Below are 20,202 nucleotides of genomic sequence, written 5' to 3' on the forward strand. Positions count from 1 at the left end.
TCCAGGACAAAATTAATTCTATGTTGATGTAGCACTTGCCATTTTGGGATCTCAAAGCTTTTCTGATGCCCCTTTTGTAGTTAGAGGAACTGTGGAGGTTAGTTAAATGATCCAACATTCAATATTTATTGAATTCCATGCTGTGGCCTTATTAACAGGAAGAAAGGATTCAAATGAAGCTCATTCAAATGTGGGGAGAAATAAAAACAATGTGAAGAATTGTTTTCAACCCCAAACTTTGTCACTTGTTAGTAGAGGTTAGCGTGAAGAGAACACAGCTTGGAATCAGAAAACCTGCCTTGGAATTCCATGCCCCACGGCTGTGTGACTAGAAGGAGATCACTTAACCTCTAAGTACCTCTGAGCCTGTTTCTACCAATGTGAAATAGAGCCAAGAATGCTTGCACCGTCTTAGATGAGTGGGAGGAAATCTTACAATGTTACAGAAATGAGGTCCCATGTTGCTCACAGAGGGCAAGTATGTAGTACCTAGAGGATCCAGCCTAGATATGAGAATCGGTTCGCCGGCAGTCGCTAAAGCGTTAACCAGAGTGTCAATTTACCTCTGCTACAGGTGTGTGGTTGGGAGTGTTCCTATCAGCTGCTCCTCTCAAGGAAAATAAACACTCCCAACATGCACTGAGCCACGGGGAGTGTCTCAGGTTTCCAACACGCCCCAGCTTGTTGAGAGTAAGAGTAATAATTAACAGCTCCTTGGACTTTATTAGGTTGTGGAAGGACATCTGTCAGGAAGAGAACTAGTTCCCTGCCATGCTCGAAGAAAAACCAAGTGAATCCTCTCCAATCCTCTTTGGTTCTGACCTCCCTCCCAGGTAAGTGAACTTTTTTACACGGCGTGGGCATCCCTTTTCTGTGACTGGAATGATTCACTGCGCCTCCACCAACTGGAGGAAGGGGGAAGGTCAGAATTAGAGTGTATGGAATGAGGGAAAGGGAAGGTAGGAGCTGGATTCCCTAGATTCAAGCCTTTCAGGTCCAGTTATCTGGGATCAGAGTTGGGGGCTTGGGCTCTGACATAGTGGCTGCACCTGTCCTCAGAATAAGGAGATCCTGAAGCCCACGTGGGTCAGATCAACCTCAGCCTGAATTTCCTCTTCCCTTCACACTTTTTTCTAGTTTCAGAGCAACAGTTCTTGGGAAGTCGCCTTGAGCCTTAAAAGATCCCCTGCCTATTAAGGTCTTTTTTTTTTTTTTTTTTTTGCGGGGCAATTGGTGTTAAGTGACTTGCCCAGGGTCACACAGCTAGTAAGTGTTAAGTGTCTGAGGTCATATTTGAACTCGGGTCCTCCTGAATCCAGAGTCAGTGCTCTATCTACTGTGCCACCTAGCTGCCCCCCTATTAAGTTCTTAAAATATTTTTAATCTAAACCAAATATCTTGTCTACCCATGATAACAATAACAATAACTAACAACAACAACAACAATAATAATAATTAGCAGTTTCTATTATGGTTTCTATTATGTCATTCTGTCTTCATAACAACCAAGGGAGGTGGGTAGTAGTATCCCCATTTCACAGCTGAAAAAACAGAGGCAAATAGAAGTTATGTGTTTTGCCCAAAGTCATACTGCTGGTAGTGTCTAAGGGAAGATTCGAACTTAGCTCTTCCTGACTCTAGGTCCAGGGTTATTTTCTATGCTACCTAGCTATCTAGAACTGTGCTCCCAATGCCTCTTTCTCTGAACACTGGAATGTTAAATTATATTTTTATAATGTTTGAGAAACAATTAAAGGGTAGTGGGACAGGCCCACGATTTGGAATCAAAAGACCTGAGTTCCAGTCCTAATTCTGAACCACTGGTTATATGTGCCTTCTGCCAAGTGACTGAATCCAGCATCTCAGTTTTATCACCTATAAAATGGAATGATCACAATTTCACTCGCCCCCCCCCACCCAAATCTGACATGAGGACAGCAGTTGGTAAATTAGAAAGTGCTAAATGTGGGAATTCTTTATTGCGTTTTAGAATAGCTTTTTTTAAAAAAATGGTTGGGACAGCTAGGTGGTGCAGTGGATAAAGCACCCACCTTGGATTCAGGAGGACCTGAGTTCAAATCCCACCTCAGACACTTGACAGTTACTAGCTGTGTGACCCTGGGCAAGTCACTTAACTCTCATTGCCCTGTTCGGGGGGAGGGCAGGGAAGGTTGCATTAAACCATCCTTTCTTACAAAGTGGGACAAGAAGGGAAACCCCTAGAGATGAGTAGATGATTTCAAGGAAGGCTGAGAAACTGCAATAATCATGAGCCCCAGATTTAAAATTCAACTCTCCTACCATTTATGACTCATGTTCACATATAATCCAGAGTAACAGATTGATTTTTATATTGGTTTGCTTTAAGCCCAATTAAAATACTGGCTATGAACCTTCAAATAAAATATTCAGTGATAGAATACTGAAGCAATTACCTGAGGAGAAAAGTAATTAGTTTAAGTAAATACAAGAGAATTTGAGAAGGGAGAAAGCAATAACTGAGTGGGGAGCAGGAGAGGCCTGGGATCTGACCTGAGATTTGAAGAGCTGTGAAGGAAGAGTATTTCAGGCCTGGGAGGGAGCCTTCTGAGCAAAGGCACAGAAATGGGGGATGGAAAACTGAGTTCAGGAAACAGGAACAGACTAGTTTGGCTGGAATAGAGGGGAGTAATAGAAATAAGTCCAGAACGATCATCAACTAGACCATGCTGCACATTAGATACCAAAGTGAAGAGTTTTATTTTATTCCTAGAGGCAATAGGGAGCCATTAAGCAGAAAAGTGACATGATCAGAATTAATTTTGTAGGAAGATTATTTGGGGAGTTGAGTACAAGATGGATTGGAGATGGAAGAGACTGGAAGCTGATAGCAATCTGGACTAGTGAAAAGAAAAGGATGGATTCAAGAAGTATGGAGGAAGAATAGGCAAGACTTAAAAAATACTGGAAATATGAGTAGTGAGAGTGAATGAAGGGTCAAGTTGACTCCATGGTCATGAACCATTTGAATAGAAGGTTGGTGATGTCCTCAGTAGAAATTATATAGTTTAAAGAAGTGAGTTTGGAGGGAGTATAATGACTTCCATTTGAGACAATAACAATTCTAATTAACAATAATAACATCTATATTATGATATATCCAGACCTGATATAACCATACAGTGTCAAAATTCTAAACAAAATCATCAGTTTAGAGCTATCAGGAGGCTGAGAGGTCATAAGATTATGGACTTGGGAGTTGAAAGGGAACTCAGAGACCATCTAGTTCAACTACCCCATTTTACAGATAAGAAAACTGAGGCTTTGGGAGGTTTAATAACTGGATTGACATCACATGGGTAGTAAGGAGGCAAAGCTGTAATATAAACTCAATTCCTTTGACTCCATATCCCACTTTATGCTTTTTATTAGACCAAATTGTTCCCTGCTAGAGGACTATTTGGGCATAAATAGCTACAGTAGTTCTGATTCATTTATATCTCATTCAGAAGTTTAAAATTAGAATTAATCTTATAGGTCATCTAACCATTCCTCTAGTTTACAGAAAAGGAAACTGAGGCCTGAAGAGATCAAGAGGTATCCTCAGAGTCATACAGTTGATTAGCTTTTAGAGCTGAAGCTATTTTTTTTCTAGAATTGCCAATATAACCTCATTGTCTAGAATTGCCATCCAACCTCATTTCAAAAGCTGCAGTGAGAATAAAGAATGAATAAACATTGTAAGATCTAGCAAATAAGAGATAATCAGTGATCCTGGACAGAATCATTTCAAATGAGTTTTGGGATTATAAACCAGATTATAAGGGGTTCAGAAATGAAGAGAAAGAGAAGTATATGAACAAGCAAAGAGTACTTCTTCTAGAAGTCTGTGAGAAGAGAGACAAAAGATGATAACTTGAAGGGATGTTTGGATCAAATAAAGCAAAAGGTGGTTTGGTATCCAATTAGTAGATGGAATAAAGCTGGAAGGACAGCTAACTAGAACAGTGGATAGACCAAAGTTGCGTGACTCAACCATGTTAAATATTTCTAATACGAGAACTTTGCCCAGGTCACTATTTATGCAGTTGCCTTCCATCAGAAGGGCAGCTGGATGGCACAATGGATAAACTGTTGAGCCTGGAGTAAGGAAGACTCATCTTCTGCAGATCTGTCTTCAGACACATGCTAGCTGTGTGACCCTGGTTAAATCACTTAACCTTGATTGCTCAGTTTCCTCATCTGTCAAATTAGCTGGAGAAGGAGGTGGCAAACCCCTCCAGTATCTTTTCCAAGAAAACCCCAAATGGGGTCATGAAGAGTTGGATATGAAAAAAAGAGTTGGATTCCACTGAAACAACTGAAAAACAAGAAAAAAATAAACCAATAAATAAAGCTGGAAAAGTTAGCTAATATATTGCAGAATCAGGGTCCAAAAAAAATCTCAACAGTCTGGGATGGTGGGACAAATCTAAGAAGATGAAACTTTAAAGGGATAAATGTAAAGCCCAGACTTAGTTTTTTGGTTTTTTAAAAATCTACCTCATTGGATAGAGAAGATTGTGACATTGAGATGGGGGGGGGAGGACAGGACTTGGAGGTTTCTCATAACTATATTATTAATACAAATCAATGAATGAGTGTGAGACATGTCAGTCTAAAGAACCAATGTGATCTTAAGCTGCACTTGAATATTAAGAACAAAGGAGATAAACTTTTTTTTTTTTTTTTAGTGAGGCAATTGGGGTTAAGTGACTTGCCCAGGGTCACACAGCTAGTAAGTGTCAAGTGTCGGAGGCCGGATTTGAACTCAGGTACTCCTGAATCCAGGGCCGGTGCTTTAACCACTGAGCCATCTAGCTGCCCCGGAGATAAACTTTTACACTCTACACAGCATGAGCCATGCCTTCTACCCCACCCCCCCAAGTGGAGCTTTTGAGGTTTTGAGGCCAGATCAACAAGTCATCTTTAAGCAGATGACTCAGGAAGTCATTAAGACTTTGCATCCACATCAGCAAAATGACACCCATCTAGGATTGACCAGGATGTTGAAATGCCTCAGAATCGTGTCACATGATAAACAATTGAAAGGATGGATTACATTTAACCAGAAGAAGAAGAGATTAAAAGAAGACATTCAATTCAAGACAACATGGTGCAATTCATAGGGCTCTGAACATGGAGTCAATGACTCCAAAGGTTCAATCCTGCCTCAGACCCTTATAACTGTGTGACAGAGCAAGTCACTTCTGTCTGCTTCAATTTTCTCACCTATAAAATAGTTAATACTAGCATTTACCTCATGGGGTTATTGGAAGAATCAAATGAGATAGCAATGCAAAGTGTTGTGCAGTTCTTAAAGCACTACCTAAATAGTAGCTATTTAAACAGTTTTCCCCAAAATCTTGCCTCTGGGCTATTCTGAATACCAACAAGGGTTGAACACAAATATTTACATAGATATTGGTTTGTTGAGCTCTATCTACCTTGACTCATGAATAATTTGGCCACATCTAGTAGGAATAGTATTCAAAGTTCCTACCCCATATAGGCTTGGTTAGTTTTTCCTTAAAATGTATTGAAACTGTCCTTGGGACTGAATTGGCTCATGGATGTAAGTTTCAGGTCATTGATGAAGCTTCCTGATGGCCTATGTATGAAAAAGTCAAGATACAAGGAGCCACCTCATGTCTTCCTTAGGCTTCTGACCAGTGGACCCTCAGAAGTAACAGAGGCAGGGAAATTGGCTCAACTGAATGAATTCTGTATCCTTTTGAATATCCTTCTCCCATACTGAATATTCCTCCCCTACTATGGTTTAGAAAAACTTTTATTGGCCATCAGATGAAATGAGACTTCATTTCAATATTGAACCTACATTACTAGGCCTACGTGTGTCAAACCTGACCTATTGTTATTCCATGGAAACCTAAGAAATTGAGAATGTGAAATGGCCACTAGTCTTGTGTGGTCCTTTTCCAATCTTGCAGTGATGGTGGCAGAGCAATGAAAAAGAAGGCAGTGAAGAGTTAGAATCACTCAATGTCTAGTTATTGTTCATTTGTTTCAGTTGTTTCTGACTCTATGTGGCCTCATTTGGGGTTTTCTTGGCAGAGATACTGGAGGGGTTTGCCATTTCCTTCTCCAGCTCATTTTACACATCAGGAAACAGAGGCATACAGGGTAGTGACTTTCCCAAGGTCACATGGCTAGTAAGTGTCTGAGGCCAGATTTGAACTTTAGGAAGATGAGTTTTCCTGTTCCACCTAGCAATGTTTAGGCCATTTCTAACCATTAACTTAGCTGTTGGTACATCACTGTCACAATCCTTATCAAGTGGCCAATTAGTAGAGGAATTCAAGACTATCAGTCTTGACATTCTCCCTACAAATGAAACCAGTGAGGCTGGGATTGGTGGTCCACACCTATAATCCCAGATACTGTGGAGGCTGAAAACAGATTTCAGGTCTACGTTCAGTGGACTAAGCCAATTAGGGTTCTGAACTAAGTTTAGTGCCAATATTGTGAGCCCCCAGAAGTGGGGAACCACCAGGCTGACTAGAGAGGGGTGAACTAGCCCAGGTCAGAAAGTTTGCATAATAACCAGTAGTAGGATCATACCATGAGAGGCTGCTATAATTCCAGTCCAAGTGAGACAGAGAGATCCAGTCTCGAACAATCAATCAATAAATGTAACATGGCTCACAAATTCTCTTTGGAAAATTAAACAAAGGAATTAGCTGACTTCATTTTATCATGTATCCAAAGCAAACACCACTTCTTATCTGATTAAGATGGTGACATGAGAAGTCACAAAGAAGCCTAGCATTCTCACATAAACCCCAGGAAAGATCTCAGTGGATGGAGCAATGACTAAAAATAAAGAGAAACAGCAGCAATTTCCTCCATCCAACCCAGGACTGTACAAAATGATTGACAGAAGTCTTCAGGCACTAGAAAAGAACACATACTAGGGAAGGTTGAAGATAGAGTGAACTCCATTAAATGGCCTGAAACCCATTGGTGCTTTTAATCTAGAGTACCAGTGAGGCCTGAAACCAGATTGACCTCACAGGACCTGAAACATATGGGTGCTCTCAGTAGGAATGGACCAAATGAACTAAAAGCCAGCATAAGGTCCAGTATTCAAATCAATCATAAAGGAAAATAACTCATATCAATTAGAAAAAGAAGGTCAAGTGAAAATAGCAAGAATCTCAGTCATTTTCTGAAAGAAACCCCAAATTAAAGACACCTAGGAATATTCTAGCTCAAATCCAGAGTTCGCAGGTCAAAGAAAAATGCTGTAAGCAACCACAATGAGTTCAGGTACCAGAGAGTTGAATCAGGGTTGTATAAGATCATGCTTCAATTCTGACCAAGTGGAAGGGTATAGGAGATGATGATGAAGTACTTATTTTCTAAAAGGCAGGAAAGAGACAAATGGCCCTTCAGAATGACCGCCCTCTCCTCTTGGATACTTTTTCTCCTCTGGATTTTCTGGAGACAACTCTCCCTTGTCTTTCCTCTTGTGCTGAGTACTCTTTTCCCAGTGTAACAGCACCAATGATAGTAGTTATGGGTAGCATTTATATAGTACCTCCCATGTGCCCGGTCCTGTGGTAAGCAATTTTCAAATAGCTCATTTGATTCTCACATTAATCCTCAGAGGTAGGTACCATTATTGCCCCCATTTTACAGTTAGAGAAACTAAGGTAAATAGAAGTTAAGTGACTTGCCTAAGGTCACAAAGCTAGACAGTATCTGAGGCAAGCTTCAAATTCAGGACTTCCCGATTCTGGGCCCGCCATCACTTTGCTGGTTCATTATCCATATTATGCCCCCTTACTATGAGGTATATCCTGGAATCTAGTTCCTCCTCTTTCCCTCTCTATCTCTCTGTCTCTGTGTTTCTCTGTCTCTGTGCATGCCTCTCTGTGTGTCTGTCTTTGTTTCTCTATCTCACACACACACACACCCAGCCCCAGTCTCTCTTCTGAGCTCCTGCTCTTCATTTCTAACTGCCTAAAGGATATTTTGTACTGGATTCCTCAAATGCCTCTCAAAAAGAAGATGTCAAAAACTCAGTTCATTATCTTTCCTCCCAAATTCACTCTTCCAAACCTCCCTATTTCGTTTGAAGTTACCTTTGCCATTTTTTCTTGTCACCCAATTTCACAAACTTGGAAACTTCAGCCATTCATTCTTCCTCAATCCACATAGCCACTCGATTACCAAGTGTTATTTCCCTTATTTGTCATTCTTTCTTTTCTTGCAGGGCCACATCCCTATTTCTAGTTCTCTTTTTTTCTTTCTTTCCCCTTTCCTTTCCTTTCCCTTTCCTTTCCTTTCCTTTCCTTTCCTTTCCTTCCTTTCCTTTCCTTTCCTTTCCTTTCCTTTCCTTTCCTTTCCTTTCCTTTCCTTTCCTTTCCTTTCCTTTCCTTTCCTTTCCTTTCCTTTCCTTTCCTTTCCTTTCCTTTCCTTTCCTTTCCTTTCCTTTCCTTTCCTTTCCTTTCCTTTCCTTTCCTTTCCTTTCCTTTCCTTTCCTTTCCTTTCCTTTCCTTTCCTTTCCTTTCCTTTCCTTTCCTTTCCTTTCCTTTTCCTTTCCTTTCCTTTCCTTTCCTTTCCTTTCCTTTCCTTTCCTTTCCTTTCCTTTCCTTTCCTTTCCTTTCCTTTCCTTTCCTTTCCTTTCCTTTCCTTTCCTTTCCTTTCCTTTCCTTTCCTTTCCTTTCCTTTCCTTTCCTTTCCTTTCCTTTCCTTTCCTTTCCTTTCCTTTCCTTTCCTTTCCTTTCCTTTCCTTTCCTTTCCTTTCCTTTCCTTTCCTTTCCTTTCCTTTCCTTTCCTTTCTTTCCTTTTCTTTCTGGTGAGGCAATTGGGGTTAAGTGACTTGTCCAGGGTCACACAGCTAGTAAGTGTCAAGTGTCTGAGGTCAGATTTGAACTCAGGTCCTCCTGAATCCAGGGCCAGTACTTTATCCACTGCACCACCTAGCTGTTCCCCCTATTTCTAGTTCTCATCACCTCTAGCCTGTATTAATAGAATAGTCAGCTAATTGATTTCCCCTTTCCAAATTATTGTCTAGACATCTGCAGAAATGATCATCCTAAAACACTGGTCTGACCACATCACTTAGTAAGGTCCAGTAGGCCCCCCTAGGAGTACCTCTAAGATTAAAGGCAGATTTCCCCCATTTAACATTTCAAGTCCTTCACAACCTTACTTCAGGCTACCTTTCCATCTTTATTATACAACATTGCCCTTCACATCCTCTGGAGTTCACCCAGTGGCCGAGTAGTTGTTTTTCCCTCACATCTCTTCCACATACATACTCCCTCCATGCCTGGTATGCTGAGCCTCCTCACCTATAACTTTTAGAATACTTGCATCCTTCAAAACCCATCTTAACTTCTACCCTCTATGTGAGGACTTCCCTGGTATCCCCAGGTGCATGTGCCTCCTCTCACCAATTATTTTGTATTCTTTTGTATGGATCTTGCATACAACTATATATTTCTCTCTGTGCATGTGTGCGAGTATGTGAGTGTGTATCCTGTATTCCCCCCTGCCCAAGAAAGTAAGCTCCTTAAGGGTAGTTTGGTTCAGCCAGTGGCCTTGTTGAATTTGAGTATAGGTTAGGGACAGTTTCATTTTTGTTCTTCTATCTCCAGCCCTTAAGAGAATACCATGGGGCAGCTAGGTGGCACAGTGGATAGAGCACCAGCCCTGGAGTCGGGAGGACCTGAGTTCAAATCCAGTCTCAGACACTTGACACTAGCTGTGTGACCCTGGGCAAGTCACTTAACCCCAACTGCCTCACCAAAGAGAGAGAGAGAGAGAGAGAGAATGAATGAGAATATACCAGGCACACAGAAGGCACGTAATAAATGCTTAACATTAATTAATGAAATGATCAATTCCACATAACTGAACATACCAGGTTACTGAAATTTATGCCTGTGCATGCTGCTGACATTTTTTAGATCTATTGCTATTGAGTTGTTCTAAAAAGAAATCAATAGCCAAGTACTTGGTAAGTATATCCAAAGAGATAATGTATAACTGTCTCTCTTTATCGTGTTGTCTTTGCCTTTATTGTTTGATGCCCCTGCTGACTTCCCTTCAGATGTCTTGGGGCATGTGTTGAGGCCAGTGGTTCATTTAGGATCATCAATAGGTCAGAATAAATTTTAAGAACCACCCCTACCAGATACATAGTAAGAGAGGAAAAAAAGAGCAAAAGCTTATTTTTCCCTTCCGTTTCATTATTGGTGACTCATTTGCCAGAAGCATGTCCTGACTTTTCAAGTATTTCTAAAATATTTTGTTCTTAAATCTCAGGTTCATCTGTGACCTGCCCAATCTTCATTTAACAGTGGGGCGAGGGAGAGTTTGTTTTGGTTTTGTATTCTTCTGTTTCATTTGATTCAATAGGCTTCCTTTCTAAAGCCATGGAATGATTTAAAGGCATCACCAATCCTTTCAATCAACCACCTAAAATCTCCTTAGGCCATCTGATGGCCTATGACCAACAGTAAAATGGCTTTATTCCACCTAGCTTGGGTCACCAGTGATTTTGATTCACAGTATAAATATAGGATAAATACCCAGTCTTCCTAAAGACATTCGTTATTTTTGTTTATTAATACAAAGAAGCACTGGGAAAGAAGATGCAGAATGTGTCAGGGAGATCTGGGTTCAAGTTTAGCCTTTGACACATGCTGGCTGTTTGACTAGTCAAATCGTTTAAACTGTAGTCACCAGTCTTCACTGGTAAAATGGAGGTTCCTCATTGGGAGTTCCCAACATCAAATAAATTGCAGGACCAGGTCACAACAAAACACAGCCTTGGGAACCAATGAGAAAACCACAGAATTTCCTTCATTCAACCCTTTGTTCATGTGCAGCTTGGGGGGACAGAAGGAACACTTGATTTGGAGAATAAAGACTTAGGTTTGAGCCATTTACCAGCTATGTGACCCTGTGAAAGTCACTTCACTTTGCTGAACCCGTTTGTTCATCTGTAAAGTGTGGATAATAATGCTTGCACCACCATGGTAGTATGTAAGAAAGAGCTATATTTGGAATCAGGAGACCAGGATTCAGATTCTGTATGACTTTAGGCAAGCCATGTCATCCCTCCAGACTTTGGTTTCCTCATTGGCAAAATTCAGGGATTAGATTAGATGATTGCTAAAGGCATTTCTAGCTCTAAATCCTGTGATCCTACTTCATATGAATTTGGTGAGGGAAAGGTCCTGCCAGGTTTTGAATGTTATATAAATGTGAGCTAGAACCAGCATGACTTATGGCCAAAGCCTTCCATGTGTGTCATCTCCCCATTAGAATTTCAGTTCCTGGAGAGCTGGGGTGGAGTTACTTTTCAATTTGTTTGGAAAATACAAGACACCATGCTAAGCAGTGGCTTTTTCATAGTGAGTTTTTAATTAACTATTTTTCATTAATTCATTGGTTTGTGATTATGGGCAGTAAGGTGGCACAGTGGATAGAGCACTGGCCCTGGAATCAAGAGGACCTGAGTTCAAATTTCACCTCAGACACTTACTAGCTGTGACGTTGGGCAAGTCACTTAAATCCCAATTGCCTTAAACATCTGGGGCCATCTCCAGTTGTCCTGATATATATATCTTGCCACTGGACCCAGGTGGCTGTGGAGGAGAGAGTGAGGTTGGTGACCTTGCACAGCCTTCCCTCACTTAAATCCAATTCAGTATGAGTTATGACATCACCCCAATGTCATGGTCCTCTTTGAGAATGAAGGCCAAAATAACAACGTGATTATGATTTTGTCTCCAAGAATTCCCTTATGGAGCATTCAACATGCTTGTCCTCCTAGCTAATGCTCTGTGATTAGTGGGTAATAAAGAAGCAAGCCTACATACAACCATTAGCCTTGAAGATCAGAATACACAGTCTTTCTATACCCTTATGTCCTTCATCAATCTTAATTCACAGAGTGGTTGTTTTGGTTTTTAAATAGTCATGTGATCTACAAGGAATGACAAGTGCTGAAGGGAAATCATAGGAAAATTCTCCTATGGTATAGATGTTAGACCTGCACAAGAACCACAGGTCACTAGCACAATACTAAGGTGAGAAAATAAAGTACCTACTTCTCTAGGGGTCAGTAAACCCAAGAGAATTCTGTATCATCATATGTAATTTTGAAATTAATGAAACTGAAATAAAGAGGGAAAAGGGTTGGTGAAAGATTTGAATAGTGTTCATCTGGGAAGGTTTCCTAGTGGAGGAAGGCTTTGAGGACTGCATCGGTTTCCTCCAAAGGAATACAAAGCAGGTGGGAAATGAGCACAGAAAGATAAGTAGAAAACATTGTGTCATTTTTACTATTACAATTTTAAAATTTATTTTAAATCTTATTTTTATTAGTAACTTTGAAAATATAACCTTCATTTAAACACACACACACACACACACACACACACACACACACACACACACACGTGCCCTTCCACATTGTTTTACCCAGAGATTCATCCCTGGTAACAAAGTTTTAACAGGAAAGGTTGGGGGGGAAGCAGTTAAAAAAATATTCAACACATCAATCATGTCTGACGCACCTATACGTATAGTCCTTATATTACATTCCATTTTACCAGCACATATAATATTCTGTACCCATAGATCCCCACCTCTACAAAGAGGGGAGAGTCATATTTTCTCAATTCTTTTCTGGAGCCAAGCTTGGTCAATATAATTACATAGGAGAGCACTGTATTGTTGAAGTAGAGAGAACCTGTTTCTCAAACTTTATAACTCTCTCTCTAGCTTCTTGCTCTGCTCTCCTTCAGTCCATTTCTGTTGGTGAGCTTAGAGGTTCAGGCAATAAGGCATTCCATTATTGGAAAAGGTGGAGTGAAATGGACTTTTTCCACTTAAGACCTCTAGTTAAATCCTGGTATCAGTAAGCTGAAACATTAAAGGAAGGAGGTCACTAATGTCAGAGCTCACCCTCCAAAATTCACTGTTGGCTAGAAGGATATTAGGCAAAACATAGCAGGCTGGTCAAGTCAGAGCATGATTTCAGCGTGCCTGAGTACTTGCATTTCCGTTTGCTTTATGGGAACTGGGTTTGTCCATTTGGGTTGAATTGCTGCTATATGTATAAAAAGGAATACACTCCCCTGTGCAGACTACATATGAGAGACACTGATCAAAGACAAGATACAAGAACAGATTTATTAAATGGGTCAGTTCCACAACTTGGGCCTCAACTGCACAAATTCTCTAATTGTCTCAGCCTCCATCCCCTTTTTCCCCAAATGCATTCCTTTCTTAAACTACTTCCTCCCCAAACCAAATGGGTGAGCAGGAGTGGGCAAAGGGACCTTGGCTGTGAGCTCTGTGGCACCCTTCTACACTTTGTTTGAATGTCTATCTATGTTGTCGTTAAGTCATGTCTTTGTTACTCTTTGGACCATAGCATGCCAATACTGTACAGTGGGTTTTCTTAGCAAAGATACTGGAGTGGTGTGCCATTTTCTTCTGTGGATTAAGGCAAACAGATGTTAAGTGACACAGCTAGTTAGTGTCTGAGGCCATATTTGAACTCTGGTCTTCCTGACTCCAGGCCCAGTGCTCTATTCACTGAGCCACCTGGATGCCTTTCTCTCTTATGTTATTTCATAAAAAGAAATGTTTGTTTATGTTACTTGATATCGCTAATAAATTACAAGGACATTAACAATGATTTTCATCTAAACCTACAAATTCAGTATTTGCTATTTAAAGAAGGAAAACCACCTCATGAGAAAGATCCTCAGTTTTGACTCCTCCATGAGGACTGAGTATATTGAACTTTGGGTAATTTCTGAGATTATTCCAGAGCATACTCACCAGACTACTTTAAATTTGGAGAGAAGAAATGAATGAGAGTCAGTAGTAGAGAGGAATGGGGTCTGGTGAGGCTGTCCCTGTGTATACCTAGAAGGTATCACATCCCATGCCTACACCTCATATTGCTACACAGTTTCTTTCAGAACAATAGCAATAAAACATTTGGAATGAAAGTTTTGGTGAAACACTTTCATCAAACTGGAAAATAAGTCCCCATCTTAATATAGTAATTCCTCTTACTGAACATGCCAGATAATTGCTTCCTAATTTTTGCTATCCAGTAGACATAGTCAAGAAGTCTCTGAAGCAAACATTCTGTCAATTTTTTTTAATGTCATTTCAGCCAGTGTGAATGAGTGGAGAAAAATGACCAGCAATCCTCTCCAGTCCCCTCCTCTGATAGTCATCAGTGAGAAGAAATCCATTACCAGGTAACTACAGTTTCATGCAACACTCAACCTGAGTGTGATTTGTGTGAGCTGCTATTTGCACAGTATGTATGCTAGAAGGAGCATGAGTTGGAAACCAGATTTAGTGGAGATGGTGCTGTGCTGTTATTGGATGCAGTGTTGGTGAGCAGGGTTGTCATCCCCTCTTATACACACTCTGCACCCCTTAGACATTAGTATAGTCTTTTTGTTTTGTTTTGTTCATTAATACACCCTAGCCATTTCCTCAGCCCTTCCCCTCTGGAAAAGGTTTTTCCTTTCAGGCCAAACTAACTAAAAATGGGAAAGAAAATTGTAAAGCCCCTGACTGTGCTGGCCAGCTAGTCACAATCCCTCTCTCCCCACCCTGCTCCCACCCCTAGGCAGACCAGCCTGCTGATTCATTGTTTATCTAGTGAGACTTCAGCACATGTTTTTCTCTCTCTGCTCTGGGAAGTTTTAAAAATGAATCAATAATTCTCTTTTATGAGCTCTGAGCTTCAAGACAGAAAAGAGTGCTTTGGCAAGATGCTGAGGTTTTCTATCTTTCTCCTCCTCCACAGTTGCACTGTTGCTGACCTCTGCTGCTTCTGGGCAGTGACACACATAAATTAGATGAGCTAGCTTCAAAAGGCAAAGCAAGTAGGAAGTTAACAAATTTTAAGAAGTAGAAACAAGGTTTTCAAGTAATAAGCCTGCCCCAAGGAAGGTATCAGGTTCCTTTTCTCTCCAAAATGAAAGCTAATCACTCAAAAAGCATGTAAGCTCCTACTAAGTGCTTGGGTGCAGCTAGGTGCTACAGGGGATAGAGTGCTTTGTCTGGAGTCAGGAAGACCCGAGTTCAAATTTGGCCTCAGATACTTTATTACGTGAGTGACCCTAGGCAAGTCACTTAACCCTGTTTGCCTTATTTTCCTCATCTGTAAAATGAGCTGGAGAAGGAAACAGCAAACCACTCCAGTATCTTTGCCAAGAAAACCCCAAATGTGGTTACAAAGAATTGCTCATGATTGAAATGAATGAACAACAAGAAAAAAGAGGCCAGGCACTGTGCTGAGTGCTACTGATACAAAAAAGGGCAAAAAACAAGGTCTTTGCTCTGAAGGACCTCATGATCTAAGGAGAGAAAAAGTGAGAGGAAGAGGAAGAGCTGGGGAGGAAGGATGTCTATATCACACTTGCATTTGTCTCAGCCTTGGCACCCATTAACTTCTTTCATCAGGAGCCTTTCAGAACCAGCTGTGGCTGCCTTCCTCTGGTTTTCCTCAGTTTACCCCAATGCTTCCTGCTCTCTTCTGCAAGACTTCTCCCTTGGGCAACCCCTTAGGGTAAGAGGGGCTAGCTTGTCTTTCAAAGTTCAGCCCCCATCCATGACAGGATCGAAGAAGATCCCTTGGAGATTGAGTAAGGGGACCCCGGGGTGATTTCTGCCTAAAGTGGTGAGAACCCCAAGACAGTGCTACATGCGTCGACCTCAGTTCTAGGTACTAGGTACAGTTCTCTCACTAATTCAGTGTCACTAATGATGCTCAGACATTTAGGAATACCCTTAATCTCTAACCCTAATTGGCAACCTTACCTTTGTGAGCCTAAGATTCTTCACCTGGAAAAGGAGAGGTTCCAAGTTAGCCACTCAAGAAACATTTACTAAGCTCCTACTCTGTGCCAGGTATTGTGTTGAGTTCTGAGGATATATAGAAGGAGGAGGAAGGGGGAGGAGAGAGAGGGAGGAGGGAAGGAGAGAGGGAGAAATCCCTGATCTCAAAGAGTTCACAATCTAATCATTTCTGGCACAGTTAATTTTGAAAAGGAGCATTAAGTAAAACGCGAAGGAAATGAAAACTCTCAGATCACCATAAATACATTCCCCCAAAAAGATGTTTTCCAGATGTTGAACACAGACTTCCATTTCCTACTCCTGCCTTAATATTTGTTATGAAACTTGGCTGGAAATTCACATAGTATGATGTCTTCTTGAAAAATGTAGCATCACACATATAACCTATATCAAATTGTTTACCCTTTGGGGAGAGAGCAGAGGGAAAAAGAAAAAATTGGAACTCAACTTTTTTTTAAATAAATGCTAAAAATTGTCTTTACATGTAATTTTAAAAATACAATTTTTTTTGCAAGGCAATTGGGGTTAAATAACTTGCTCAGGGTCACACAGCTAGTACATGTCAAGTGTCTGAGGCTGAATTTGAATTCAGTTCCTACTAATTCCATGCCAGTGCTCTATCCATGTCACTACCTAGTTGCCCCAGTCTATTTTTATTTTTTAAAGAAAATTGTAGCACCCCTCTAAAACTGGCATAAGAATAACTCAAATAATAAGAACTCAGAACGTTGAACTTAAAAGGTGTTTTCAAGCATTGGATACCCCTGACCTTCAGTTTTATGCAATAAATATTTATTATGCCATCTACTATTTTCAAGAATTATGGTAGGTGTAGAAGATACAAAGACAAAAAAAGAAAAATTGTCCCTTTCCTCAAAGAACTTACTTCCTGGGGGCAGCTAGGTGGTGTGGTGGATAAAGCACAGGCACTGGATTCTGGAGGACCTGAATTCAAATACAGCCTCAGACACTTGACACTTGCTAGCTGTGTGACCTTGGGAAAGTCACTTATCCCTCATTACCCCACCAAAAAAAAAAGAAGAAGAAGAAGAAGAAGAAGAAAAACTTAGTTGAGTAGATAAGTAAATACAAGTTAATTTAAGAAGGGAGATCTTGGGCATTAGGATAGTCTTATGGTGATTTAAGGTGTCAGGAAAGGCTTCTTCTAGGAGGTGATACCTACAAGGATTACTAAAGGAAGCAAAAGATCCTAAAATGTGAAGGTGAGAAGGGACTCTAATCCTGGCATAGAACATTCAGTCTATATCAGAGTAGAGACAGGAGAGTGAAGCTTGGCTTTGGGAAAGAACAAATTGACCAATTTGGTTGCAAGATGGGGTGCATAAAGGGGATTAGTCTGAAATAGGTGCCGAAATGGAAGGACTTCAAATCCCGGTGGTTGTATTCTGCGGTAGAGGTGATAGAGAACCCCTCTCATTTTTTGAACCTGTGCTTTAGGTTTAAGAAGGAACACCATTTAGGAGGCTATCACAGTAATCCAAGTGATGTGCCTTTGAGTGGTGCAGAGGAGGCAGATATAAAAAAGAAAAACAGAGAAATATAGAGAAAAGTTGGGATTTGGAAGAAATAGAGTCCCATTTTGGACATGCTGAGTTCCAGATGTCTTTGGGAGATCCAAATGAAAATGTCCAACAGGCAACTTGTGGTATGGGCTCACCATTCATGAGAAATATTAAATCCAGAAATCATCTCAATAGGGATAAGTGTATCCATGGGAGGAGAGGAGGTCATTGAGAGAGGCCAAAGAGGAAGTATAGAAGGGAAGACAAAGACAAAGACAAAGCCTTCCGGACAGCTGTGGTTAGGGGGTGGGACAAGGATGATGGTGTGATAAGGAAGACTGAGAAGGTGCAGTCAATCCGAGAGTAAGGAAAAAAAAAAAAAACAGGAAAGAACAGTGTCAAGAAATAGGGGAGAATTTACAGAAGGGTACGGTTAGTTGATCAAAAATGTAAAAAATTGCAGAGAGGTCCAGAAGGATAAAGATTGAGAAAACACTGAGATTTAGCAGTTCAGATTTGGCTGGTAACCTTGGAAAGTGGAGGTTTCAATGGAATGACCTAAATTAAGGCCAGATGGCTAGAGGTTAAAAAGTAAATGGGAAATGAGGAAGTGCAACAAATTTAGACAGTTTTCTTTGTAAGAGTTTGACTATGAATAGGAGTTGAGATACAGGAAATTCACTAGGAGGAATGACCCTTAACCCTGATAGCCTAGTTGAGAATAGATAATAAAAATTTGCATATTAAAGGACCCAGCAAGTTTACTGATTGCTTTTCAAAGTGATGAACACAGTAAAGAAAATGAACACATCTTGGCCCATTTCTACCTTTCCAGTTTTATACTTTCTTTTTTTCCCTTCCTTCCTCCCTCCCTCCCTCTCTCTCTCTCTCTCTCTCTCTCTCTCTCTCTCCCTTTCTCTCTCTCCCTTCCTTGCTTCCTTCCTTCCTTTCTTTCTTTCTGGTGAGGCAATTGGGGTTAAGTGACTTGTCCAGGGTCACACAGCTAGTAAGTGTTAAATGTCGGAGGCCGGATTTGAATTCAGGTCCTCCTGAATCCAGGGCTGATACTCTATCCACTGCACCACCTAGCTGCCCCTCCAGTCTTATACTTTAACCCACCAAGTACAATAAAGCCCAGTAACACTGGTCTTCTTACTGTTCTTTCCACATGAGATTCCATCTTCTAACTCTCTTGCCTTTTCATCCCAGGCCAGCAATGCTCTTTCTTCTCAATTCTTCTCTGAGGGTCTTCCTCCCTCCTTTCACCCCACCCCCAACAGATTGATACTTTTGGGAAGGCAAGCTAGGCCATCTTTGGCCTCCATTCTTACCTAGCCTTTTGTTGAATAGGTGTTGCTTCAGACAAACCACAATCTGGAAAAGACCTTAGCTTAAAAAGGCCAAGGTCTCAGGTTGCTTTCAGAGCCATCACCAGTCATCTTGACCCATGTCTTGCCACTGGACTTTGATAGCTAGAGAAAAGAAAGAGGCTGATGACTTTGCACAGCTCTTCCTCACTTCAATCCAACTGGCTTGCAAGTCAAGACATCACCCTGCTGATACCATTGGTCCCCTTCTAGAACAAGGATGAATAACAATCCTGGATTCCCTGAGACTCTGCTTAAATCCTATCTACTGGAAAAGGCTACTTCCAGTCCTACTCATCCCTAGGACCTTCCTTCTGAGATAACCCACAGTTTACTCTGAATAGATTGTATGTACATAGTTTGCATGTTGTTTCTTTCATTAAAATGGTAGCTTCTTGAGGGCAAGGGTTATGTTTTTAGCCTCCCTCCAACTACTAGGGCAGGTAGGTAGTACAGTGGAAAGAGCACCAGGCCTGAAGTCAGATAGACTCATCTTCCTGAGTTCAAATCTAGCCTCAAACACTTACTAGCTGTGTGACCCTGGGCAAATCACTTAACCTTGTTGGCCTCAGTTTCTTCATCTGTAAAATGAGCTGGAGAAGGAAATGGCAAGCCACTCCAGTATCTCTGTCATGAACACCCCCAAATAGAGTCATAAAGACATAGGTATGACTGAAAAACAACTGAACAACAATTGCTACCACCACCACCCCAGTTTAGCACAATTCCTGGTACACAGAAAGGGCTCAATAAATGCTTGTTGATGATAAGAAAAGAAAATGGGGAAAAGATTGAGTTGGGGAGGGGGAATATAAGGTCAAGCATTGTTTCATTTTTGGCTTTGGATTTCCAACTCCTAGAATAGTGCCTGACACATAAGAGGTGATTAATAAATGCTTATAAATTGATGGATTAATTTATACCAGAGAAGGTCACTTTGACAACTAAGTAGATACAGGGATGGACCACAATTGGGAGAGACTTGAGGCAGAAAGACCAATGAACAGGATATAACAGTAGTCCAAGTGTAAGATGATAAAAGCCTACACCAGGCTGGTAGCAGTGTCAAAGGAGAGAAGGGGCTCATGGGAGAGATGTTATAATCAGCAACCCTTGGCCAGCTCCAGGAAGCCAATTGTTAAATTTTCAATGGGAGCATTTACACCTCAGAAATCATTCAACATTACAAATCAGAAAATGATGGAGAAAATGTGAATAATGAAAATTAAACTTGTGCGTGTGGGCTTGTATATTTTTCGAATATTGTATATATGTGTGTATATAATATTTTGTGTATATGTGTATATATAATTGTTTATGCAATATATTGAATACATATATGATTGTTTATATAATATATTGTGTTTATATATACAATTGTATATACATATATTTCATATTGTATATACAAT

At 40.7% G+C, this 20,202-nt stretch overlaps 1 protein-coding gene across 2 annotated transcripts in view; it reads left to right on the forward strand.

Moving 5' to 3' along the window:
- Positions 1–740: 740 nt before the first annotated feature.
- RASSF6 (Ras association domain family member 6) overlaps positions 741–20,202 on the forward strand; it is a 67,685-nt gene continuing 48,223 nt past the window's right edge. Inside the window, exons 1-2 of one of the 2 annotated variants that reach the window (XM_043969479.1) lie at positions 741–833; positions 14,198–14,285. In XM_043969479.1, the coding sequence (XP_043825414.1) occupies positions 14,221–14,285 (65 nt within the window). In that variant the 5' untranslated portion in view covers positions 741–833; positions 14,198–14,220. Of the gene's footprint in view, positions 834–12,039; positions 12,090–14,197; positions 14,286–20,202 lie in introns of those variants that run through there. The other variant, XM_043969480.1, reaches the window with a different exon arrangement.

This window comes from Dromiciops gliroides, chromosome 6 (genome assembly GCF_019393635.1).
Source record: "Dromiciops gliroides isolate mDroGli1 chromosome 6, mDroGli1.pri, whole genome shotgun sequence".
Classification (NCBI taxonomy): domain Eukaryota; kingdom Metazoa; phylum Chordata; class Mammalia; order Microbiotheria; family Microbiotheriidae; genus Dromiciops; species Dromiciops gliroides.